The sequence below is a fragment of the Seriola aureovittata genome, chromosome 12 (assembly GCF_021018895.1).
Source record: "Seriola aureovittata isolate HTS-2021-v1 ecotype China chromosome 12, ASM2101889v1, whole genome shotgun sequence".
In the NCBI taxonomy this organism is placed as follows: Eukaryota; Metazoa; Chordata; class Actinopteri; order Carangiformes; family Carangidae; genus Seriola; species Seriola aureovittata.
The window spans coordinates 22,776,097-22,803,491 of NC_079375.1; the positions used below are offsets into that span (position 1 = coordinate 22,776,097).

The window sequence follows — 27,395 nt, forward strand, 5'->3', positions numbered from 1 at the left end:
AGCCTTGTGTTACACTGACAGTTGGGGGTTTCCTTTAGAGGAAGTTTGACCTAGAATTTGTTGTCAAATTATGGTTTGGGGTTATTTTAGTGGTCACAACTACACCTCACGTGTGGAGCATAAATACACAAGCTGTTAGGAAATGATAGTAAGTATTTCTATTTTTGCTTGTACAGTTTATAGGTTGTTTATAGGCTGAATTTACAGCTATGTGATCTTTTCCATCCAGTTTAGTTTATGACGTGATAGTTTGAGTTGATGGTGTAAAGTGTTGGCTGTTTATCAAGTTATTGACTTATTGTCTTTATTGAGTCATCACATTGGGACTCACCATATGCAAGCATTCTTCACTTATGGTCCTGCCCTCCTCTATCTGTCTGCTTCCACTCCCTCTCTCTGCGTTGGAAAAGTTGAAGCTGAACATTGCGTAACAAACTTTCTCCCCCCCCAGCTCGTGGTCTATGTGTATGTGCTCCTCGTCGTGTTGCCCTTACATGCGCTCTTTTTACGCAGCGCGCTCATTGGAACGGGACATCCTGGTGGGAGTGAGGAACTTGAGCCGTGCAGCGCGGGGAGGGGCAGGGTGGGAGGGGTGGGAGGGGTGTGTGTCATCTCAAAGTACCGTGAAATACAATCCGGGACGTGCGTATTAAGTATTCTGATCCAAGAGCGGAGCGAGTGAAGTAAAAAAAAAAAAGTTTCCAAAAGTTTTCAGACGCTGATTGAGAGTTACTCAGGACGAAGCAGAGGTTTACCGCCGATCCAAAGAAGAACCCACACAGATACAGAGCAAGTAAGTCACTTCTACTCCACGTTGATCATTTCTTTTCTCACGTCTCGTAAAGCCAAGTGTAAACATGAAGCGGTGCGCGCAGGATCTAACGGTCTCTTCTTTTACACAAGAGAAAGTCTCTGGTACAGCTGAGGTGTTGCAGTGGCCTCCACACAGAGAGGGAGGCTCACAGACAGACACACATCAGAACACGTTGGCGAAAAAGGACAGAACATATCAAAACATCACAATGACCTCTCACCAGCTATTGTCCTTATTGAACTTGAGCATCCTTCCTTCATGTCAGAGTCCGTCAGCTCTGACTGAAGTTTAGCCTTGAACCTGCTGAACTTAGTTTTGTTATCAAATGCAACAAAAATCCAATTAATCACTGATAACCTGATTTGTCTCCAGCTGTTAAAAAAGAGGAGGCCTCTTCATTCTCAAACTTCAAAATGTTGCTTTTCTGTTACACTTGCATTTTAAAAAATTTTTTCCATGTTCAGTCAAAAAAAAAAACCCCACACAGTCAATTAGCGAAGGTATTTTCAAGCCTTCAGCCTTGTTGGTCGGTGGCCAACCAGCTGCAGCTGATCCTTTTTCTTTCCTCAGAGACCTTGAAAGATGTGCAGTGCAGAGGATTTAAACCTTTTCAAGTTTCTCTTCTGCATATAAGGACATTCTGGGTATTCAATATGATATTTAATATATATTTATTTTTTTATTTAATCAATTAATTAATTTAAACATGGGTCCAAAATCACCAAACAAAACGAGCCCTGCCACTTTAAAGCCGATATTGTTTGGAAACTGACAAGAATTTAAAGCGCTTATCTCAGGGGCCAGTGGGCATACCAACCATCCCGGCATGCCAACACAAACTGACTGAAGAGAAGTGCAGAGCTGCAGAGGGAGAGGGCACCATGCAGCATTTTGAAAGAAGTGACACATGGGGTAGTGATAGGCAAAGCGAGAAAAAGATGAAGAAGTAACACTTCATTTCAAGCTTGGCTGATGGCTGTATTATAAATCCATTTAGGTCTGTGCAGTAAAGTGTGAGGGAAGAGCAATGCTGCCAAAAAATTAGGCTTGTGGAATGGCTTTTCATGGTTTTAGGGGGTTGAGTGGATGACTAATTGGCCAATTTTAGGCCACCTAAGGTGCAGTAGTGAGATAACTTGGCTTTTTCAAAGCCTGTGAAGACACACACTACCAACAAAACAGCCAGAAAAGCGTTTTGTTCAGTTGTTGTATTTGAAAAGAAGTCATATTTCCTGTATTTTTTGGCCCATTATACTTGTATTTGTGATCTTATCACCTCTAACATTAGTCCAATTATGGTCTGGGAGTGAGTAGAAACAGGCAGAGAAACTTTTTTTTTTTTCTAAAAATGAAGTTAAATTAATTTCTCTGTGACCAAAATGTAGGTTCCTTTTTCTAAATCTAGAGGAGCAGTGCGCCGGACAGCGTGACTTTTGGGTGGTGTGTCAGAGAGTGTTATTCTTGGGTGGAGATCAATAGCCAGTACATACGACTGACATTGCTCCATTGTGTTTGTCACCATGGTGATTAAAACATTTCAAGGATCTGAGAACGCTCATCTGACTGCTAGATGAACTCAGGAAGTCACAGAGCTGAAAAATCAAAAGTGAATATGATGTCACACACACACACACATGACGCATGCATACTAACCTAACCTAACCTAAAAGGTGTGAGGTCCGGCCATAATGTCCTCAGTCTTTATGTCTATAACTCAAACTGGTCCTCACAAAGATAGAAGTACCAAGTACACACACACCCACACTATACTACACAGGCTCTGATAATGAAAGGCGCCCCACCCTACCACCTCTTTCCTCAGCTATTGCCTTCCTGCTGATTTTTTTTTTACTAAAAACCAGTGTCCTGTTTGAGACGTTTGCTCCATGCAGATATTTAACCTTTAAATCAACAGTAAAGCTGCAGCTCAATCACAGACTCTCACTGCTGCTTGTCCTTATGAAATATGCATTAACACTCCTTAGAAAGAACCTCACGTCACCCGTGCAGCCTTAACTTTTAGCTTTACTTTGGTACAGCAGAAACATAGTGAGACGCACTGAGATATGCAGAGGGCGAAGCAGATGTGCACAGACACTACTGAACATTTGCTGGACTCATCTGAGTAGCTCAGAATAGCTCTGCCACAAGATGATTCAGGAAAAAAATAATCAAAAATGCAAACTCTATGCTGGCAGTAATCTGAAGAAGATGTATTTCTACCTTTATATAAATCCTTGGTGAGATCTCATCTTAAACCAGGTCTGACAGAGAGGTCAGATGAGGAGAGGGTTAAGAAAATTACAGTTAGCTTCTTTAGTACAGGAGACACAGACATGAATGACGTGACTGAGCTCCATTAGCTTGTTCAAAGAATACGTGAGATCAGAGCTGAGCCTGTCTTCATGTTTGGAGTGACAGGTATGATTTAAGAGGGAACTCCTTAAAATTATTCCTACTAAAGAGGGAAAAAAAAGTCTTCACACTCATGCTATAAAAACAGGGAGGGAACCTCCAGAGGATGCAAAGGATGTTTTGTATTATCATAACACTGACTTAAATATTTGTGAAATTATTATTTAAACAAGTTTATTGCGGTATTATTTTGTTGTAGTTGGACAGCTTGGTGTAGAGGTTGTATTCCCTGTACCAGATAATTTTCAATAAATTTCAATAAGAACTGGGAATGGCTGTTTGTGTTAATCTCCTCCAAGGTGAGCTGCAAACATTAGCTTGCCTGGTGCATATGAACAACAAAAATAACTTTAGCACCACTGTCACAGCTAAGGAGCAATTTCATTAGCTAATTATTTGGGGAGTTAGCATTAATTAGCTGGCTCACTACAGCTGATAAATCTATTAGCGACAACAACAGTTGTTATTTAAAGCCAAAAAACTAAACTCAATGTTCGTTGGTTAGGAAGGTGAAATTGAAAACCGATTTTTTACAAATTTTGAGACTCAAATCTTCCACCCTTATCAAACCAGAATGGAAAGTCTGACAAGAGTATAAACAGTAACTGAGGGGGGCGGGGCTTAGCGAAGGATGTTTATAAAAGGGAGAATAACAGCCCCATAAACCAAACATCTCCTATATGCATTTACTTTACAATGCCGCCTTTTCTCCTGACTGCGTGCATTGCTGCAGCTCATTACAGCTCACGGGTGTTTTACAAGTGCCAACAAAACTCCAATGGCTCTCTAATGTTCGGGGAAAATAGATTTATTTTGCAGTGTTTTATGCAGAGAAGGAGACGTAGCAGATGGTGAGAAAAGGCAGGGATGGGACTGCGAGAGGGAAAGGCCTCCTCCCTCTGACACTTGGCGCAGGACGTGTGACCCCCAGTTTAGAAGCTGATGGACAGGAAACACGGGCTTAGGATTAGTGTTGCACAGGATCTAATTCTGCTGTGATTATTGTTGTACTGTATGACAGTGTGATAAATGTTCATATGATTTACAGCTCTGTGCTGCACTTACAACCACGCGCACAAAGACATGCACAGAAACTATACTATACCGCTGCAGCTGGGGTGAGGCAGATGGGATCCAGCTGTTTGTATGGAGGCATGTTAGATTGTTGAGGGAGACTAGCTGACAAGAAAAAAAGGCTAAATACCCCAGAATGCTTTGGGAAAGCGTAACGACCGAGGAGAGTGCTCGTCTGGAATGCAGTAATTGTGGGGAAAAAAATAAAAGAGAAAGTGTAATGGTGTTTCATGACAGAGAGATGAAAGAACTGGAGAGATGTTTTCTTTGTTGTTACGGATACAAAGTCTCTAAAATGACCTCTTCGATGTTTTGACACCATTTGCATCTCTGTCTGACTGCTTACATATAATGAGCTGCTGGGCTTCTCTCACCTAACGTCCAGTTGTTGCAGATGGGTTTGTTTTTATTTGTCCATCTGAGATTTCTGCTCTCACACCAATACAGTGGAGATTAATGGAATTTAGTTTGTAGTTTTCCCCCTATAAAAAGAAAATCGTTCAACTGCAACATCCAGCAAGAATCATTGGATATTTCACAGAGCAAGTACTCAGGAATTCTCCAAAGGCCTATGTCTTTGGAATAATGTATGAAAACTGTTCACACCGAGGTCTGGGGATTTATTCAGAGATGAATGTCTTAAATCCTGATCAGATGAAACCCAAACTACCTCAATGGGTAGATACTGCTAAGGCTAGTATTCATTACACTGCTTTGCTTATTAATGTTTTGGTTAGCCCTTTGAATTGATAATTTGCAACATATTCTTTTTTGGAATAGCAGGATGATTCAAGTCTTATCTGGGTAATTAAACTAATTTTGATTGGTATCTACAGTTTTATTCCTGAAATTGAAATAACATTTTTTTTTCAATACCCCCCTCAGAATGCCAAGTGAGCGGATGACAGTAAGAGGCACGTCGGAGATTGGGCGTTTCCCCGGAGCAGCCCCGCCCACCAGGGTAGAGCTGACCATTCACAAAGAGGGGGAGAAAAAGCATGAAGAGGGAGGCTGTCGCCGATGGCTCAGGAGGATGTGCCCGTGCTGCTGTAAGCGCCAGAACGGCTCCTCCTATGATGTTACAGACAAGGTCGAGATGGTCAAACCCCCCACCCCTAACCCGACCCCGGAGCCTGCCAAGCCAAAGCCCGAGAATGGAGAAGCAAAGGAAATGGAAGGTAAACTGTCCTATGAAGGTTTAATTCAACTCTCAGGACACATCGTGATAATCCTCACAGACAGATGCTTACATTTGTTTGTGAAACTTCCTCTCTCAGAAATGAAGCTGTCTGTGCGTTCGGTCGACCTGCTGAGCTCCAAGACGAGTCAGAACAGACGGGAGCATCACACCGACCTGTACCATGGCGACGAGCTGATCATCCGCAGAGGACAGACCTTCCAGATGGAGCTGGAGCTCAACAGGCCCTTCAGTGCTGAAACCGACAAGCTGCATCTGGACCTGAAAACAGGTACGAGAGAAACAGATTGATGGTGTGAGTCATCACCTTTTCCTGCTCGTACTAAGGGTTTAGTGCACTATTTAGGAGAGTAGCTGTTGAGGTAGAGGGCAAAGGATTAATAAAACATACCATAGAATATCATAGTGAATTACATCTAACTGCCTTATGCACAAAAATGCACTTGGGTTGCCCATAAATTCAGAGACAAAGCCAGCATGAAGTGATAAACCGGTGGAGTGTTAGAGTGTAAGAGAAGCACAACAATAAGGCAAAAGTAATATCAAAAAGAAAATATATTGATAAAGTTCAAGTGGGCAAACATCACACTTTCATAAATATGGAGGATTCATAACAGAATAAAGAGACAGAATAAAATAGAATAAATAAAACTGAAGCAGCAGAAGCCAAGATATTCCAACTCTTAGTTCCTAGTATGGGTAAAGCTTTATAAACACTGGATCCAGCATCCCTCATGCAACTCTAGACATCCCTTCTTAGAGAAACTAATTTCAGCTACCATTGCAAACAGTGCAGCAAGTGAAAATGTCATTATCGTTACTGCATTAGGCAGGGCTTGACTTTGCTGTGCTCCGGTGTGACTCTGCCACAAGAAAGTGATGGTCCACTTAGCACAAGGAGAGTGTAATCATGATGCTGTCTCCCTCTCTCTCTCTCTTCAAAAAGAGATATTGAGATATTGTATATCCTTTTTTGGGGCGACAGGGAACTACTATCAATATGACTCATAGAAATTCTGGGGGAGGTGGGATATCTGTAACTTATTAGTGTTTAGCCAGAACCACCCTGACCTGGAACTGCCCATTTCTTATCTAACTTAATCCCCATGTTTGCAACACAAATCTTCTGTCAGAAATTTAAAGGCCCAATTTAAGATATTATCATTACTCAGACTTGAGAAATCTCCTCTGGACCAGTGGTTCCTAACCAGGAGTACTTGTACACCACTGAAGGTTTTTCAGCAGTTAACAGGGAGTATGTGGAAAGATTGTAACTCAACTAATCTCTAAAACTAGAAATTAGGTTTAAACAGTTACCATAAAGAAGTAAATAGATTGTAGGAAGAAATAAAATGAATGGACAAATTATCAATATAGATAGATAAAAGTATTACATAGTTAATGGATAAACAGTTGAAAAACTAAGTAACACAAATAATAGAAACAGCTAAATGTATTTTACAATAAATGAAAAAGTAAAGTAATGAAACAGTTAACCGGATAGAAAGATTGTTAAGTCAACATAGGATTGTTTTCAGAAAGATTGTTATATGGTTGAAATCAAAAATTCAACTTTTAAATCAACATTATTTTGTCATAGTCACAGTTTACAACACTAAAATAACATCTAGTCAATATTGTTTAAATAACAATCTATTCAAATGGACACATTGGGAACATGGTGGGTGGTGTCACTGAAGTTCATCTGACAGTGTTTTTTTTTTTCACTGATTAAATAGTCCATGATGCATAAACAGATCTCAATGCGTAAAATTAATGGAGGTGCCCTTTAAACACCAGAGGGGTAAACCACTGACTCAAAACAGAGCCTGGGAAATGTGGTCAGAATACTATGCGTAGCTCGCACATTGAAATCTCCCAGCAGTACAGTCATAGCTACACCACAAGTTTCGGATTCCACCTACCAGCCCAGTGTTAACGGTTTCCAGACCTACGGACACCAGACACCTCCCCTTTGGTATTTACAGGCCTCACACTGCAACGATCCACTGCACACTCGGGAATAAATGGCTATTACATCACCACAGAGAAGTGATTTTCTGTCACCTGCTGCTTAGATAGTGACATGCTAAGGGGGGGGGGGGAATCAACACACACAGAGCTACCCGTGGTCGACATGCTCTCATTACTGTTGCTTTCACTGTCGCATTTGCAGTGAAAAGGGTTTTTTAAAAGGGTTGCACTAAAAGCAGGGCTTTGCATCGTTTTCTAAGCGTCTCTTTTGTCCCGCTAAAGGCCAAACAAAGATTCCAGGTCTATTTTCAATAAAGGTGACGCCGGTCAGGCAGAAAAGAGGCAGCGTTTTCCATTGATTTCCGTTGGAACAGGCACCCAGAGGTGAGAGAGGAAGGATGGGGAGCCCAGGCTGCGGTCAGATGGAGAACAATGATTTCTTGGTGAACTTCGTACTCGCTTCAGCAAATGGCAACTAAAGACCAGCAGGGTATCACAAAGCAAATAGCTCATAGGAAAGCATCAAATAAGTCTTAATCCAGTTAGTGGAAAAGAAAGAATGAACTTCAACACAACCCTTTTTTCTTGAGGAGAAAGTTTATACAAAGTTGTTTTTGCTTCTTTGGAAGTTTGTGGGCCCTTAGTAAACAAAAGGAACATCTAAGCTAAGATAAATCAGTCACAAATGTGCTCGACTCTCTGCAGGGACGTGTGTATTGTGGAGGTTTTGCACGTCCGGAATTTTGTTTACTCAGAGAAACCATGCACAGCAGGGTGAGAGACTGCAGTGCCCATTTTGGTTTGCACATTGAGAGGATTGTGTCTTCCACTGTGAGAACAGACAAACAAATACTGTGACGTGAATAACAAAGTATACAGTTTGCTCTGTGCCCAAATACGTGTTGATCCCTCTTCTTCCATTGCTGCTGTCTAACTTTATTTAATCCATATTTTCAACATCAGCAGGGAATAAGAAATAAGAGAGGACTGAATTTTCACTCACACATGTAAAGTGTAATTCAAAGCTTTATTTATGAATGAATCATTTTTCATATAAAATGTTTTAATTGCTATTTTGTTAACTTTACTAGTCCATAGCACATCAGTTGCATGTGAGCTTTAATCTCTTGGGAAATTAGCTTAGTTTAGCATAAAGACTGGAAGCTGGGGCGGCGAAACAGCTAGCCTTACTGTGTCCTTGGATTAAGTGAGCGTTGACGTTTTAGACACAGATCAGGCTGTTTCCCCCTGTTTATAGTCATAATGCGAAGCTAACCAAGAGTCTCCTGGCTGTTATTTCATATTCAACTCACAGATATCAGAGTGGTATCAACCTTCCCATCTAACTCTCTGTATGAAACTGAATAAGTGCATTTCCCAAAATGTTGAAATTCATTTAATTAGATAGAAATCTGAATCTGAGACAACATTACCACCTACACACACACACACACACACACACACACACACACACAATGCCGTGCAATACATAAGGCTTTCGTTCATGAAAAACATTGCTATAGTGATATCTTTTAATTTCTTCTGTATCAATGCACGCTGGTAAAACATGACTCATATGTAACCTGTCTGCTGCAGGTCCCCTGCCCATGGTGTCCAAAGGAACGCACGTCATCATTCCCCTGGTGAAACACCTGGAGGACGAACGCTGGGAGGCAAAGATCGTAGAGCAGAGCGCCAACAAGATCAAGCTGTCTGTCAACTCGCCAGCCACCGCTGTGATCGGCCTGTACGGGCTCAGCGTGACAACGAACTCTCTAAAGGGCGAGGCCGCAACCACTCACGACTCCAGCAAGAACATCGTCATGCTTTTCAACCCCTGGTGTGAAGGTAAGAGGGTTCACATGAACTGAGGGCAGGAATGTGGAAAGGAGGAAGAAAAAAAATAGTACGCAATACTATGAGTAATAGGTGATAAGAGGAGAAAAATTAAGGAAGAAAAGACAACATCACATAACATATCTGGGATGAATTACATGCTACCTGGGTTAATATTCGGTTTGAAGCAAAATATCTTCAAGTCAATATTTCTCTAGCAGAAAAGCTGCCTGGTACAGCCCGACTGCCGGGAAAACTGCTGGTGCTTTATAACAGCAGCATCATTCTGATAACAAATACTGGCACAAAATACTTCTGTCTGTTCAGCCTCCTAATCTAGGAGAGGAGCCCTGATATAATGTTACACATGGGTGAGAAAACCAGCTCAATCCGTGTTGCTGTCCATCAAACAGCTACAGCGCGTCTATGGGAGTTGTGTAAGTCCACTGGCTATGATTTACGAGCAGCTGGCACACTTGGTTATGCTACTTAGGCACGTTGTTGAACTGTGTTTGAGACCGAAAAACACTTTGTGTGGAAGATGAAACAGATCTCCAGTGGCCTCATTTAGAAAATATTTGTATATACAGTTATGATTTTTTAACCTTTACTTATGTGTAAATAAAACACTTTTTGGGGTTTATTAATATTTTATTATTTTCAAAAGGTTCATAGATAAAAGAGCATACTTAGATTGCTCTAGTTAAAACTGCATTGTCTGATTTTTTGGCCACTTTAGGGCAGCAAAAACAAGCTGTAAACACAACACTGACATATTATCACCCTTTAAGTTGTTATGGGTAATGAATGCGAGTCCAATATTCACTCTCCTTTTAGCTCCTGGACTTCACAAAGATGGACTTACTATGGCTTAGGTCTGATTAATAACAATAGAACAAACTTCCAGTAGCATAAAATCTCAATGTAATACAGACCTTCAGAGCCGAAGAGGTGTGGCCTCTTACCGTGGCTCAGGACGTACCTGAACTCAGAAGTCAGACTGAGGCTAATTTCCTTGGGCCAACAAAAACAATTGACAATGCCCTCTCTGCTGCGCTGCCTACAAACTCATACCCTCCTCTCTGTTTGTTCTGTTTGTGAGCAAACCGCACAAATTATGAGTCATGTTTTTCTCTTTTTTGTCATTTGGTGGCACTAGTCAGTCTGTTACTATGGAAAACGTGGCTTTTATGCAGCATTCACATCACATCGGCATTACCTTAATTACCTGTTTCCCTCTTGTAAATACTGTTCACCTCAACATCATAATTATCTGGGAAAGTCTGGGAGCTGAGACCTGAATTTTTGGCACTAAAAACTACACGTTGAAATTTAATATAGTGCTAGATTGAACAAGCATGGTATTTTCTAAGAGTCACGTGTCAAACTCTGCAGTTCATAATGCACAGTGGGTTTTTCGAGCTTTTTCAAAGAAAAATAGCTACTTACTAAGTCTAAAAATAATGCTAATAACAGTTGGAAGACCAAAAACACTAAAGTTGTGGGTCATAAAGCCAAAACAATGAGCTGAAAGACATTAAAATGCTCTGTAGAGCTGAGTGGAACTGCAGAGACGGGTGATAATTATCTGTGGGCAAAACAAACCTTTCATATATATATATATATATATAGTAATTTGATCCTATTGTTAATAGAAAAATATGGACTAAAACTAAACAGACTCTCATTGGGCCTCATTCAAAGTGTTTTTACACATGGATATAATTTCTTAACTTATGTTAACTTAAAAACTTTGGAGAAATGTACTATTTTCTTATTTCCAAAATTATTAGTTTGCATGTAAGAAGTAAATGGAGGCCAGACATTGTTTTTTTTTTTTTGTTTAAATATGTGTAGTTATTATTCTACTATTTACTTAGAAAAGCATTAGGAAATGAGACCCATTGTGTATTCTCCTGAGTTTCTTTAAGTTTGCTGAGCACTGCAAACTATCCACACAGGATATTTGACAAAAGAAGTGTTTTTGCAACGCAGCAAAATAATAATAAAAAAAAATCTGGACCTGGATTTGATTAAAAGACGGTCTTTCATTATGGGGTTGCTGCTTTTGGCAGCACGCCCAATCTCCTTTTCCCTCGTTCAATCTCTTATTCCCGAGACCAATCTTTCCCTCACGCTCATAAAAGTCAAAATCCTACAATTACTGTATAAAACGCCACGGGGCGAGCTCACAGTAATCCTGCAGCTGGTGACAACCTGTCCTCTCCCTTGCGTTTACTGCTTCCATGTGTATTTCCTGCCTTTATATGCCTCTCCCACCCAGTCTTGCTCCCTCCTTGCTATCTGCTGACCCGACACTCCCTCCATCGCTCCACTGCTCTGTTCCCTTGCCTCCTCCTTCATCCTGTGTTTTGCCATACATTCCAGAAATATTCAGTAAGAAGTGAAAAACACAATTATCACAGCTGCCAGACACTGTTAGCCTCACCTCTTTCTACTTTCTCCTGTAATATCTGATGGCACTCCTGTTACACTCCACATTCTCCCACCCACCTCCTTTCCCTCCCAAGCATAACTTCCCCTCTTTCTCTCAATCATCCCTCAGGACTAAACCGACCGTCTTCCTGTAACTTGCTTTTTCTCATGTCCATCATGAGTTCTCTGCTACTTTCACTGCTCTCCCTTTCTTATTCTTGGTCACGTTCCTTTTCCACACCTACCGGTAACCACAGAGGAAACAGCAAGAGATAAAGAGTTGAAGAAAGAAAGTCTCATATTTATGAAGCTCATGTCAGGGGTGAACGCCCAAATCTGTGGCTCTGATGTCACTCAAAACAGACTATTTCCTATAAATGAGTGTGGGCCCCACTGCAAGGTCCATGGAGTCATTGTGTTTCTTAACCATTTCCTGGCCTTGGGACTCTTTTACATCATTTGTGAAAAGAAATCACATTCCTTTAGGGTTCAGTCATTTAAGAGGCAAACAAAGCATGGAATTTGGGGTCACTTTCACAGACAGGAAGTAAGCTAAAAATGTGAGTTGATTCCTACAGTTCCAGAGAAAAAGTGTGCCCATGTATTTATTTCTTGTGGTTGGTTTAATAGGATCTTATGGATATCTGTATCCGTATCTAAAAGTAAAGAAAACGTCAGTGCATGTATGACGCAGCATGAAAAACTTAGATGTAATTGTGTCACGTCTTTGCAGAGGACACAGTGTTCCTGGATGACGACGAGGAGAGGAACGAGTACGTGCTGAATGACATCGGGAGGATTTACTACGGCACAGAGAAACAAATCGGTGCACGCACATGGAACTTCGGGCAGGTACGGACAATCAAGACACTGCACACCCATTTGTTCCTGCTGAGGATGTAAAAGGTTCCCAAATATATATAGTGTTTTAAATGCTTGGTAGTTTTCTAAAACAGCTGGGCAGAATTGAGCTCTACTGTATGGCTCACAGGATAAAATATATTTAGCAACACAGGGAATGTTTGTTGGTAGGAACGAGTCATTGCTGGTTTTGGCCGATCACAGCGGACAATAAACCTCTATTTCACTTCAGTGGTACTGTACGGCCTAGCTGTTTTCACAATGAAGATCTTTGCAAACATAATGCTACGGCTGTAAACAAGATTTTGTTCCAGAAAAAGCTTCTTGAATTAATCATCAGTGGCACATGCTCTAAGTTATGTTTCAGCAGCCTTGTCATTCTTCCAACATCTACCAATGTCAACTTTACCTCCAGAAGAACAGCACCACCTTCCTGTTTTGTGCCATAAAGCAATCCACAAATACTACTACTACTACTACTACTAGGACTACTGTAAAGCAAGAAGGCTGGTTCAAGCTGTAGATCTTATTAGTGATACTTTTGTTTGAGAAATATATATTTTCCCAAGTGATGTAGTTATTGCCTTTAAATGTTTAATTGTATGTAATGTATTCAATTTCCCCAAAATATGACCAATCCCCATTTTAAATGAATTATTTTCTTTATTAATATTTTGTGTTTTTTTTTTCACTATAGTTTCATGAAGGAATCCTGGATGCATGTCTGTTCGTCCTGGAGAAGAGTGACATGCCTCCATCTGGTCGAGGGGATGCTGTCAACGTGGTCAGAGTCCTATCTGCCATGGTGAGACAATTATGTGAATATACAAATGTTTTAAGCCAAACTATATAAATTAATAAAATTTTGAAATGCTACTATTATTACCTGGGCTATAGTCAGAATTTTAGAAATACTGAGGTCAATAGTCCCTGTAGCACTCATATTATTTAATATATACAGTATGAAAGTATTGTAAAGCATTGTCAACATTTCACATCAAAGCCTGTTTATAGGTCACAGGAAGTACAAGTGCATGTATGAAAGTCGAACAGGAACGAAAACTGTAAATCTGAAAATAAAGAAAATCTGCGAGTGTGGAGTTAGAAAAACAAGTGAGCTCTCCAGAGCTCTGTAGACTGCTCCTGTTCTCTGCTGGAGGCTAGCGGCCCGAGGCTACATTAGCTGTTTCTAGCATAACACAGCCAAATCTCAGAGCAAATAGTCAGTGACTGTGTTGCATTGTTGGTAACGTGGCTTGTAGTCTTGACAATGAAAAAGAATAAAAAAGACGATATCTCTAGTTCTGCTGCACCGAGTTTGATATATTTTTTTTTATTGTTCGTTGTGAGTCCCACGATGAATTAATTTGGAACATATTAAATCTAGAAATACTGGAAACAGCCTTAAAAATATCCATCATGTGTTAGTCTTATGAATTGCAGAATGTACCGTACCTCCAGCCAGGTTACTAAGACCTCCACATTTCCATCAAAAATACCAAGAATATCTCCTCACGTCTTTAAAAGTAGCTAAAGCCCTGATCATATGTCAGCTGTGATTGACTGTATCACCATCCTCTTTTCAGATAAACGCTCAGGATGACTTTGGGGTTCTGGTTGGGAACTGGACTGGAGTTTACGCCGATGGAGTCTCTCCTTCTGCGTGGAGCAGCAGTGTGGAGATCCTGAGGAAATACCACTCCTCCGATGGCACACCCGTGTCATACGGACAGTGCTGGGTCTTTTCTGGGGTCACTACAACAGGTGAGAGAGCATGTGATGGTGTGTTTATGGAGCTTAGTGGGCGGTGGAAAGCTATAAGCATGTGAAGAGACTCTGTGTGTGTGTGTGTGTGTGTGTGTGTGTGTGTGTGTGTCTAGCGCCACAAAAGAGTTTCCCAGTGTTCACATGAATTTGATTAACAGTCTGCTAGTGATCATGATCCAGACTTCCCGTCTATCAGGCCCTTTGCATTAGCTCTCACTGCTCTGAGACAGAACATTTCATTCATTATGTGCATGTAGGGTCCCTCACATGTTAGCTAACTAACCTTAGCACATAGCTTTGCTCCTGATAGCAAGACATAGCTCACTCTCACCCTAAATACCTTACACTGACATTCCTGCCATACCTCCTACTTTTGCCACAGATAGAGCCACATGTGTTGCTTTCATTCATCCAGGTTAATGAAGTTCCACATATAGCAATGTGAAATCTGCGTGCTCATGTCTTAGCATCTAGCAACATCTATTAAATGACCTTGTAAATTCAGTTTTAATTAATCTATCTGTCTCTCTTTGTTTCCAGTGCTGCGGTGTCTTGGGATACCCGCCCGCAGTGTCACCAACTTCCAGTCTGCTCATGATACTGATGTGTCCCTCACCACAGACGTGTATTTTGATGCCAACATGGAGCCGATTGACTACCTCAATAGTGACTCTGTCTGGTAAGATGCGACAGGACACCCTGCTAGGAAAATTGCTCGGTGCTAAATCTATACCATAGGAATGCACCATATATTTAGATCTGCTCCGAAAGCAGTCCCCTCCGACTTGAAACCCTGCAGACATCATGCTCTTTCAATTATCTGCAACTCCTCTCAGACTGCAGAGGCTAATTTGGTATCTCTCTGCTCACTGGTATGTCCTTAGAATGTCCTTGGAATGATGGGTGCCATTTCTTGTTCCTTCTTGCTGGGTCTTACGCCTCTCTTCGATAACTACGTAGCAAAAGTATACGGCACACTTGTTGCTATGTAGCTAAATAAAGCTGATTTAATCTTATCGTCATATGATATAATTGAAGATTATGTCATCTTTAGGGAACAGTTCTAAATTTTGGGAAATATTCTACTTTAATAGACATTTCTTGCCGAGAGTTAAATGAGAAAATTACAACCACTCTTATATTTGTTTGTTAAATATGAAACTAATTAGTAGACTGTTAGTTTAGGAAACAGTCTCTTACACTAAGCTAATGTCAAAAAAATGTCAAGCTGTTCCTCTGTAGGTAAACTCAAATTAAAACGTCTCAATTCCATTTGCCTCAAGGAATTTCCATGTATGGAACGACTGCTGGATGGCCAGACCAGACTTGCCTCCTGGTCATGGAGGCTGGCAGGCTGTTGACTCCACTCCCCAGGAAACAAGCCAGGGCACCTTCCGCTGCGGCCCTGCGTCTGTCAACGCCATCCGCTCCGGCCAAGTCTACCTCAAACATGACACGCCTTTTGTCTTCGCAGAGGTGAGTGCTGAAATTGGTAAAGTGAACGGGGGTCTTTGTTATTTAGTTCCCCTCTAGGTTCATTTTGAAGCATTACCAAAATGAGAGGAAGATGGTCAAACTAAATTGATGGAATTAAGGAACTGAAAATGTCTTTGGAGCTGGAATAACTATAACAGGAGTAAATTGTGAATCTTTTAGATTTAATAGATAGGATTTATTGCTTCTCAGCAGACACCTTCACTGTTTTCAAATAGGGACTTCTCTCTCAGGTCCCCGATTCTTACCAGACCAAAAAAAAGAATTTCATACCTTTCCAACTATATGAAGAAAAGACAAATAATAAATGACAGTGAGGGATACTTTGGTTCAACTTCATCACTATGACTATGAGTTTATAATGTTTGTTTTTCCTGTCAGGTCAACAGTGATAAGATCTACTGGCAGAGGAACCTGGATGGTACTTTCAGCCAGATCTACAGTGAGAAAAAAGCTGTCGGCCACAACATTAGCACCAAAGCAGTGGGCTCTGACGAGCGGGCAGACATCACAAACCTGTACAAACACCAGGAAGGTACCAGCAGCCATATTTTACTTTTCTAACTGCAGCTCTACCTTAGATATATTTTTCAGAACCAGACAGAATTATTTCAACACTTCTTGGAACTGTTACAATATAAGGATTAACCTGCTATTCACAATATCAAAATAAATGTTTCTGTTTGTTTAGTTTGGAAGAACCGCGTGCCATATCTCTCATATCTGTCAATAAATCCTGAAACCTCAGACAGAATGAGGTGCACTCACTTTCTCCTCCCACCTCTCTACCAGGTTCAGAAGAGGAACGCATCGCTGTGGAGACTGCTAGTCGCTATGGCAGCAAGCCAGACGTCTACTCCGAACCCATGGCAGAGGACGTTAGCGTGGAGGTGAAGATGGATGGCGAGGGGCCTAGGATGGGTGCCGACGCCAAGCTGAGCATCTTGGTGAAGAACCTGAGTTCACAGCCTCGTCGGACAACGCTGCACAGCCAGGTGGCTGTCATGTACTACACCGGTGTGCTGAAGGGAACCATCAAGAAGGAGGAGATGCCTGTGGAGCTTTTGCCCAATGAAGGTTGGCTTCCCACTAAGTTTTAATGCTGCTATAGTCAATATTTTTATGATAACAATGGATGAAGTGATTAGTTGCTTAATGCTAATATTGCTTGGCATATGTTTGATGTGTTACCATAGCAACTGTACGAACAATGTGCCCACAAGTGACAATAATGACCTGATGGTAAATGCTAAAGCTTAGCGTAACAGTAGCGTCATGAGTGTTGAAGAGTCAGAGTCAGTGAACTGAGTTTGTCACACAGCAATATCTAGATATAGTCAGCTTACACAAGACACCATAAGCTACTGGTCATACCAGACCAAGTAAGGCTGCAGCAGCAAACCCTGAATTTACTGAATTGAGCAAGGGTGTAAGTGTTTTCATGGACCTAACTGTTTATTTGTAAGAGGAAGATTACGTTATTTTTTCTGGCATACAGTAATCTGGCTTTAATGCAATTTATTGCACTGGAACAGCTGGGGAAACTTTGCTAAGCCAATGAAGGCTAAGCTATAATTTTAGTGTTATGCTCAAATTAAATTTTTCTGTCATGGTCGCATTACTAAGAGTCCAGGATTTGAAAAATCTGTTAACAGCGTCATAGACAAGAAGATTGATACCACTCTTTTTCCAGTAAGGTTAAATATGAAACTACACCCAGCAGCGGGTTAGCATAGCCAGGCTAGCTAACAAAAACTGAAACAAGTCCAAGTTTCTGCTCAGATTTAACAAACAAGATGTAACATGTTAGTTACTGAACTGTGGAGGTGCTGAAAGGTGCATTTTGTTAACTTTGGACTGATAGAGGCAGGGGCACGGGAAGATGTTGTAAGCTGGAGGTGCTGTAGTGGGAGGAGCATTTTGCCCCAACAGCATACAATACAACCCATACAAATCCAACATAGGCCTACAACAACACTACTACAACACAGGCCAAAAAAGCAGCAACAGCACCAACAACAGCAGCCAGGTCTATAAAAAAAAGGCTCAGTGAAATGCTATTGCACAATATAATGCCATAACGTTGCATTACACATGTCCAAAAGCCCATTGCAAACAAGAACATTTCCAAATATGCAGATTTTTTCTAAAGGTAAATCAGGGTGATGTTAAAAGTAATTGACAACTGAATATTAAACTGCTCGGAGGCAGCTTAAACCAAATAACTTACCTTGAGCTGCAGGCCAGGTGCTCCAGTAGTCATAATAATCCAAATGTGGCCTTGCGCTCAGGTGTTGTGGAAATGAAGTCTTTCATAAGGGCACAAATGTCCATTGAGTTCAAAATGTCAGTGTGGACATGCACCAGGGAGAGGGGAGTCAGTCTCTTCTGGGTCATGGTGTTGTGTAGCCATGTTTTCACGTGATACAAGGTGGAGACCGTCCGCTCGGATGAGGCCACAGAGATGAGCAGGCACAGACTATGAGTTTTACAGCTTCTGCACCAAATCAACCGGTTTCTCTCTGCTGCCTCTTCACACAAGCAAAACACACAAGCTGACCACACTCCGCCACGTAATGGAGCCACTTACATTTAGCAAACCAAGCAGGTGCAGCTAAATACACAGCTGAAAGTTTCTTTACCAAAACGTCTGGTCGGAAAATTTAAGTTGGGTGGCTGGAGAGGCTCGTCAAATGCCGCCAACTCAGTCCTAGCCTGACACCTGTTAGCAACAGGCTCCTCTGCGGTAGCGGTGCTGACGCTGATATGGGTGCAGTCGGCGGAAGTCTCAGTCTCCGAGGAAAAATTACAACCAAACGAAAACGATGTAGAGCTGATGGAGCTTCTCTCCTGGGAAAGCTTGACTTCATTAGTGCTCTGTTTGCCAAAAAAGAAAATCCGCAATGATTTTATCCTTCGACTAGCTATCAATGCTAAACCAGCCGGATGCAAACTTACGAACCCTACCTTAGAGTTGACAGGCCCCGCCCTACACTGCCTCTGATTGGCTAATGGTCGTTGCCTTTGCTGGTTTGATTGGTTAGGTTCAGGCACGAGGGGGTGACAATGGTTAGGGTCAAGGTAAAGATCCTCTACAGTGTAGAAGATCTTTACACAGTATATACTATATTTCTACTGTCTCTGGTCAAGGTTAGAAGTCTGAGGGAGAGTAGAACCGGACATGTCAACATTATAAAAAAAATTATGCTCTCGCCACCACCGCTACTTCCCGAGGCCATGGACGCAGGCGAGCTGTTTCCGTTTTTAATGCTAAGCTAATAAGCTAATGATTTAAAATAAACTACTTGCATAGTAAAAATGCTAACTATTTCTATATCTGCCCACACAGAAAAGACCATTGAGTGGGTGCTGCCCTACCAGCAGTACCAAAACCAGCTGGTGGACCAGGCGGCCCTGATGCTGACCCTGTCTGGAAGAGTCAGTGAGACCCAGCAAGTGTTAGCCAACCAGACCACTTTCAGGCTCCGCACACCTGACCTCAGCATCACGGTAGGTTTTCGATCGGCATTTAATAGGTCATTTTGCACAGTATTTTTATGATAACTTTATTTCTGCTTTTTGGGGGTTAAAATATAAGATTTATATTTTTGTTCAACCCTTGTGACATTTTTCTGGAATCTGTGTTTTGCAGCCTTTGGGAGAAGCTGTGGTCGGTAAGGAGATGGCAGCAAAGATCACCTTCACCAACCCCCTGCCACGTATGCTTAAGAATGTGGTGTTCAGAGTGGAGGGCCTGGGTCTACAAAAGGGCCACGAAGTGGTTGTAGGGTAAGTACTTTAGATGTCACATCACTCTCTCTTTCTGCCTCCTTATCTCTCAGCTCACACACACACATTTCCCACCTACTTTTCCTTCTCCTGGCTAACATTTCTCTCCTCCTTGTTCCTCTCAGTGACGTCGGTGGTCACTCCACAGTGACGTTGACGGAGCACTTCATCCCCACCCAGCCTGGACCCCGGAAGCTGGTGGCGTCTCTTGACTGTAAACAGCTCACACAAGTGCACGGAGTGGCGGATATCGTCGTTTTTGAACAGTGAGAGGGTCGCTATGGCAACATTGCTCTTTTCTTATGAAATATAGACTGAAAGCCTCTAATTATATAAAGTCTGCTAAGTTCCTTTATCTTAAACTATCCTGTTTATTTTATAAAGCAAAGTTTGAATTTTGATATTTTTAAAACTATGAATATACATTTAACAAATGTAGCATTATCAGTATTACTATTTTTTTAACTTGAAATAATATAATTTCACACGTCTGCCTGCTCTAAAATTTTAAACCTGTGGTGATGAAGTATGAAGCAGCGTTTAAAAGCATGCAAATGGAGTGCCTTAAATAACAAGCATTCAAATGTTGAAGTAATTAAACTGTCATATTACAAAGACACTGAACAAATCTTGTGAAGGTGCAGTCAGGTTATCAGTATTTTGTTATAATGATCATACTAATAATGTTCTGTATGTGTGTAATATATATAGCTTGGTGAAAAGAATATATGTTAAAAGTACTTTCAGACAAAATGAACCTCACATGGCTTCAATGATGGAGGGGCAATGTGAAATGTTCTGAAAGGTAATGATGCTGAAATTGGTGTTGACATTGTGCAAAGGGCACATTGGAATTTCCCTTTTTCTTCTGTTACATTTGATGTGAAATTTTGTAATCAAAGTTGAAAGATGAAGCCATTTTCCATAATAATTGACAATGTAAATTTGGATAAAAAAAAATTGAAGTCTGCAAGGACATGGCTACAAGGTTATTTCATTCATCAGATGAGATGCAAATTCATATTGCCACCTTTGTTTGAAAAACCCCACAAGTTAGTGCTCATGAACGTCTCCATTTGCAGAACGCAGACACTAAATGTTCTTTGTGGTTGAACTTTGCCAGGTGTTGCTCTGAATGTCCTGTGTGTATTTCCTCCATCCTGTGTGTATAATTACACTGACATGAGTTTTTCAATATTTTGTCATTTACCTTTAAAATTGGACTTGCCTCCGCTGTGAATCGTAGACAACTACATCACAACAGAGGCCAGAGTAGCCTTCATTCACCTAAGTTTTACTAGTTGTAGTCTGTGTAACCTCAGCACTCAAAAGTACAATGTGAAGGAACTATTTTGATAACATTATACTATTTATCTACCGTATCTACCTGGACTGTTTTTTTGTATTGTCTGAGTTGCGTTGGAAATAAAACTGACACTGAAATGACGTCTGAAGAGTTATTTTCTACCTCCATACACCTTTAGACAAGCCTGTAATGGTTAGTGGGGAGAGAAGGCAAAACTATGTAAGCGAGAGATCAGAGGGGAGGCAAGTGTCGGCATGTAAGATTCCATTTCTGCATATATAACTCTATTCAATTGAAAAAAAAGAAGAACGTGTTGCACAAGCGATTACTCAACAGTGAATCATGTGGCACACCTTTGCTACAGTTCATCATTTCAGATACTGATGTCAGACGTGTTTATTGGCGCCTCTTGTGCTCAAAACTGTGATTACATTTTATCTTTGACCTACATACTGCATTTTTGCTCTTTTTCTCTGACATGCTTTGGTCAACAAAGCTTGATAGTCAGGACCAAGCTATATAGATTAGCGTAGTTTTGAAGTTGTTGTGCTTGAGCCTTTCCGTTGTATTGTACTTAATACACCACTCCACTAAAAAATTAATAGGGAAATAATGTACTTGTCACTCCACTGCATTATATAGCACAGCAATACATAGTGGTTGCTTTTCATTTTAAGTTTTTACATATAAAACCTTACATGAGTTCATTTAAAATCATCCAAAATGTCAACTTTTCATGAGCTATGATGAACAGCTCTGCCTCCTACACCGTGTCAGTGCATGAATCAGATAATACAAATGGATTGAATGATTTAATGGAAGGATTTTCTCAACTGAGGAAAATGTATTCCAGTTACTCAAGTTTATTCAGTCTTAATCCCCATATTTGGAGATACATTGGCTTCACTGGCAATGGGACTTGGTGCTTTAGGTTATTTTTGTTGCTCATGCTCATATGTACAGTATAAACTTCTTGCTTTGTATGTGTTTTTTTTTTTTTTTTACATGTAACTTGTAATGGAGTATTTTCACACAGTGGCCTCGCTGTTTTTACATCTTCCACCACTAACCAGGAGACATGAAGAAGGCTGTAACAATTGAACATATGATGTAGAGCACAGGCAGCAGTGGTGGATATGACTAACTACTTCTGCTCAGGTACTGTGCAGAAGTGCAATTCTGATAGAACTGTGCTTTACTTGAATATTTTCACTATTAATTTTATTTAATTATACATTGTTGTAAATTAAACTGACCAACAGTATATATAATGGTTAAATTACACAAAAATGCTGTTTAAACTCTTATGACAGGGGCTACTGTGCAAACATTATGGGTATTTTTACTCCTGAAATATATTCTGCTGATAATATCTATTTACTTTTAAATAGGCAGCGTTTCTTCCACAGCAGACAGGTAGAAACCTTCAGCACTGTAAACCTCATAGAAATGACACTTGTTACTGACCTCTGCTGGTTGGGTCACAAAGTGCATCACATGTAAATTTCTACAGTAGCAGACCTACAGCCGACAGTTTGACAAATGAGCATTTATTATCTTAAAAGGTATAAAATACAAATAGCTGTTTGACACAGTAGGAGAGGTATAAGTGGAAAAACAGCAGTCAAAGAAAATATGACATACAGTACTTAAATGGTTGATGTCAGGCACATGTAAAAAGTGTGAAGTGGTTGCTCTGTAACACATAAACCCAGTGCAGGATACAGCACTGGATTAAGCATTTCAATCAAGGCTCTGTATGAACACACTTTAAATTCACAAATAAATTCAATCATATGTTATAAATAAATGTAGCATACTACTATTAAATACACTGGCTTACATATATCGACAAAGGATTTTATCACAATGATATTAATAAGTCGGTACAATGAGAATAGAATTCAAGCTCACGTATGTAGAGCTACATCATTTATCAATTTGCCCCAAAGCAAAACCATCCATCATGCCTCACGTGCACTGCTAAAACCACCATGATGAACTGTCTCTATACTTTCAGCCCTTGCACGGGCACGCACACATACACACACACTCACACGCACACACACAGTCAGTTAACAGAGTTACATATGTTTTCGACCACTTTGTTGAATTCCTCGGGTTGATCAGCATACACGTGGTGAGACGCTTCATTTATCAGCTGCAGGGTGGAACAGATAAACAGAGATAATGAACACAGTCAGTGATTATGTGGACACAAATTTCTCTACTGAAGACAAAAATAATTATGAACCGAATTAAAAGTACACTAATTTAAAGCTGAACTACACCATTTATAGATGTTAACTGGATAATATCTCCCTCATGTCTGTACTCTGCATCTCCACTCACCAGCACTCTGGTGTGGGCTTGGTCCCTGATCTGGACCACTTTGTACCCAGATGAGTTGTCCACCCAGGACCACTTTCCATACAGCATGGTGAGGGGCATGGAGGGCGGCAGAAGGTGAACCCGCTGCAGCATGGGCCTCTTCGCCCAGCCAAGAGACTCTGACATGGCACGGAAACCCACCTCACCACTGGCAGGAGGAGGGAAAGAGAGAAAATGGGTCAGCTTTTTGCAGGCATTACATTCTGTTGTTAAAAAAAGGGATTATGTGATGTGTGTGACGGCGGACCTCGGGGTTTGGGCGTTACAGTGGTAGATGTACTGCGTCATGGTGTCGTCATCAAACAGATCTTCAAATTTCCTTTTGAAATCGGGGCGGAATCTGTTCACCAAGCCCGGGCCTGAATCAGTGTCAGACTGTGAGGTGAGTGGACAGAGTGTTATCTGGCACAGCACACTATTAGATAAACAGTAACATGTCTTACCCCATGGGCCTGCTGCTCTAATGACAGCCAGTGGGTTGAAGAAGGAAACCACTGTTGCAATAACTTTCACCCAGCGTGGGGGGGACGGCCTCTTCACCACCTCTGTCCCCTGATCACGATTCTCCTCGGTCTGTGTCTGTGGTCGCTCAGGGAAACCCCAGGGGTCTACCAGGATAAGATGAGACACTCTGGAAGAAGAGAGAAGAAGGCAATTATGAAATTATATTAACTGGCATTTATTTGTAATCATCCTACACATAACATAAAGGTGGCGTACATTGCTGTCTTTTTATATATTTTTTTTTTGTCTAATTTTTGCTTTGTCTCTTTACTAGACAATACAGATGCACTTTTGAAAGGGGTCGTGAAAATTCAAGATCAATATCTGATATTTTTTCAACCATATCAACAGATTCCTACTGGCATTTTTATACGTTTTAGAACAAAAGCAGCATTAACTGATTTCTTCTGGCCACTGGGGAGCAGTGGAAAAAGCTGTGAACAAACACTAGACAAATTATCAACTTATAAAAGGATTCAAACGTTAGTTCCTCATTTACTTTATATTCACATATTGTTTGTACTGCATGAGCAGCTCTGCAAACATAAATTCTGACAAGCATAAATAAGTCCTCTGACCCCGGATAAGTGGAAGAAAATGGATGGATGGTTGGATGGATGGATATAAAGTGGTTTTGACAAATGTGTCAGCAAACAGTTGCCTATTTACTCATCCACACTGAGCAACATTAGTATTCATTAGGGGTCATTGTAAGTCACCTGGTGCCCACAAGTGAACACTTCTTTAAACTCCTTTTTACTTTAGTTTCAAGCCATAAAAGCAAAGCAATAGTCTGTAGAGCTGAGGGGAGATGCTGTTATATCAGTTAGTGCAGCCTTAAGGTTTGTGTAGAGAAGTAGGCTAACATTTTTATGAGTTTGATGAGAAGATTGATACCTGTGAAGCTACAGCTAGCTGTCTGTTAGCTTGGCTTAGCATAAAGACACAGGGTAACAGGGTAACCAGTTAGTTTGGCTCTGATCATAGGAAACAAAATTTTCCTACCAGCACTTCTAAAGCTCAGAATTTGATGTTTAATATTTTGTTTATTTAATCCGTACAAAAACTCAAGGTTAAAAATGACAGGCTGTGGTTTAACAGGTGTGTTTGTGCTCAGCTAATCTGATGGCTGTTGGCAGTAGCTCCACATTTACTATACAACCATGAGAGCGGCATCTAACTCTTAGCAAGAAAGTGAACAAGGGCATTTCCCAAAATGCTAGCACTTTAAGCAACCAGCTCCAATAAAACAAGATCATAAAAATATCTTTAAAATTGTACAGTTGACCAACTAAAAAGTAGTTATCTTAAATTCAGATATACATTCCGGATAAAGCTGTTCTCATTTACATATTTTTCTGCATGAAAGTGACTTAAGCACGACCCATTAAGACTTTGTTAACCAGCAGTCACTTCCAAGCTGATCAACTGAATGAGGGACATAGGCCACGTCCACACTATCTCATTTCATTTACAACGCATCTCTTTATCAGTCACTATTACAAGTGGTGAAGGCAACACAGATATTGAATTACAAGTGTTACTGACCTTGTTGTCTTTGCTATCAGCTGTTGTGCAGCTAAATTCTGCATTTTAATGCTACAACTGCCTTTGCTGTTCCTTGTTTGTAGTATTTTCTGCAAATAACCAATTGTAGTAGTGCTTCCCGTTTACACTGGCACACACATGCCCAGTGTACATGAATGGCGAGGTGTGAAAGTATGGATGATGTTTGGTTCCAATACAGAGCTAAAATGGTCGTCTGGACGAAGATCGTTTTTATTTTAAATCCCCCCAGTTTTGAAAGAGTAACAGCCAATGGTGTAACTTCAGCACTCAGTCAGTCAGTCATGGACATTCATGTTTCTAGGGCTGGCCTCGCTGTTGCAGTGCAGCCAAAAACACTAAATTGGTGTTGTAGCCATTCCTGATGTGTTGATGTTTCGCATATGGTTTTAGTTAGTATCTTATCAGCATTACTACCTGGAAGGGTGCTGGATGGCATATGAGGTCGCCAGATACCCCCCGAGACTGTGCCCCAGCAGGATCATGTTCTCCAGGCCTACAGACTGTCTCCACTCTTCAATGGAGTTGACAAACTGCTCCTCTGCCTTGGCAGAATCTGAAGGGAAGGGAGGCCTGGAGCTCCTGCCAAATCCCAGGAGGTCGAAGGCGTAGACAGGCCGTGATCGGCTAAGCGCGTCCAGGTTCCTGATCCACAGCCCTACCCCTCCTCCAAACCCATGGACCATCACCAGGGGAGTCTTAGCGGCTAGCGGAAAAGTAGGGCAACAGAGGAATTTTGTTACGGGTTTTATAGTGCATAGAGCACTGAGTTACAGCTGCTGCCTCCTGATAAACAAAGACTGAGAGAAGGGTAGTCGCCTACCTGCAGGTTTGTGAAACACCTTGTTGGTGAGGGTCAAAGTCCATATTCGATCCTGGTTTGGTAAGGTCACAAACCTGGCCCATAGATCATTCTGAATACCTGTCGTGATGAGGCAAAGAAAAGTAATGATTAGTATATCCTCAATGAGATTCTGTGTTTGTGCTGCAGCCAGTGACACATAAGTCAGTAAATAACTGTCATATTTTACTTACAGCCACTCAAAGTGGAAAATACAGACATTTTATAAAAGGTTAGCAGCTTTAATATATAATTTAAGTGCCTACTTACAATCATATTAATTCCAAGTGGTTATATAATTAGCCAGTACAAGTGAAAACAATCTTACAGGCGAGAATCTTGGACTCTGTCGTCTTCAAAAGGGACATGGAGGTTGGACGCCAGGAAGGCCACCAGCTCCAGACTGAATGTGGCCTAACAGGAGAGGAACCAACACAAAGTCATGTAAAGACTGACCAGATAGAGGAAATGTTCAGTGCTTGCTGAATGCACAGTACTAATGCTCCTGGAGAGAGTCCAAGGTTAAAGCCAGTGCAGTCAGTATTATCGTTTAGTGCTTGTGCTCTGTGCAAATAACACACACCCAGTAGTGTCACGTTTCACGACCATCATGCTGTCAATCAAAGTCAGTGCCAGAGGTGGACAAAATATACGACTTCATTACTTGAGTCAAAGTATAGATACTCCTGGTCAAATATTACTCCAGTACAAGTGAAAGTTGTTCAGTCAGATTTTTAATTTCCAAAACTCCAAACATGGACTTCAGATCAGATCATGGTGCTCTGGTGAACAATCATCTGGTTCATCTTTATCTAACGTAGCCATCGTTAGGCCACTGCCAAGTTCAAACTGAGCTGTTCAAACATGCTGCAAGCACAACATTTTCAAAATAAAAGGAAATTAATTGCATTGACTAAAAGCTCTACTTCAAAGCAACAAGAACTTCATAGAAATGTAGTGGAGTCAAAGGGACAATATTGATCTTTTAAGTGTATACACCCAAGTACAGTACTCATGTAAATGTACTTTGTTACTGTCCACCCTTGGTTAGTGCCATGACCCACCGCAGTGATGTAGTGATTAATATGCGTCCTGGTTACCTTTGACCTCTTATTAATAATCTTTATTT

The 27,395-nt window shown here is 41.0% G+C and overlaps 2 protein-coding genes across 3 annotated transcripts; one reads left to right on the forward strand and one right to left on the reverse strand.

Moving 5' to 3' along the window:
• On the forward strand, nucleotides 1-21,104 carry tgm1l1 (transglutaminase 1 like 1). 2 transcript variants are annotated; one of them, XM_056390920.1, is made up of 14 exons: nucleotides 1-148; nucleotides 5,189-5,481; nucleotides 5,581-5,772; nucleotides 9,072-9,323; nucleotides 12,481-12,599; nucleotides 13,306-13,413; nucleotides 14,195-14,372; nucleotides 14,916-15,054; nucleotides 15,659-15,851; nucleotides 16,251-16,404; nucleotides 16,662-16,946; nucleotides 19,219-19,379; nucleotides 19,522-19,658; nucleotides 19,784-21,104. In XM_056390920.1, exons 2-14 carry the CDS (start codon nucleotides 5,190-5,192, stop codon nucleotides 19,926-19,928), a joined length of 2,355 nt encoding a protein of 784 aa, XP_056246895.1. In that variant the 5' UTR covers nucleotides 1-148; nucleotide 5,189; the 3' UTR covers nucleotides 19,929-21,104. The 2 variants fall into 2 exon arrangements, with proteins under 2 accessions (XP_056246895.1, XP_056246894.1); XM_056390919.1 differs by lacking the exon at nucleotides 1-148 and adding an exon at nucleotides 609-793.
• A 1,394-nt stretch (nucleotides 21,105-22,498) lies between these two features.
• abhd4 (abhydrolase domain containing 4, N-acyl phospholipase B) lies at nucleotides 22,499-27,214 on the reverse strand. The gene is made up of 7 exons (XM_056390921.1): nucleotides 26,595-27,214; nucleotides 26,249-26,347; nucleotides 25,843-26,131; nucleotides 23,799-23,986; nucleotides 23,603-23,714; nucleotides 23,317-23,503; nucleotides 22,499-23,125 (listed from the first exon to the last, which is right to left on the reverse strand). Exons 1-7 carry the CDS (start codon nucleotides 26,632-26,634, stop codon nucleotides 23,036-23,038), a joined length of 1,005 nt encoding a protein of 334 aa, XP_056246896.1. The 5' UTR covers nucleotides 26,635-27,214; the 3' UTR covers nucleotides 22,499-23,035.
• Nucleotides 27,215-27,395: the final 181 nt, after the last annotated feature.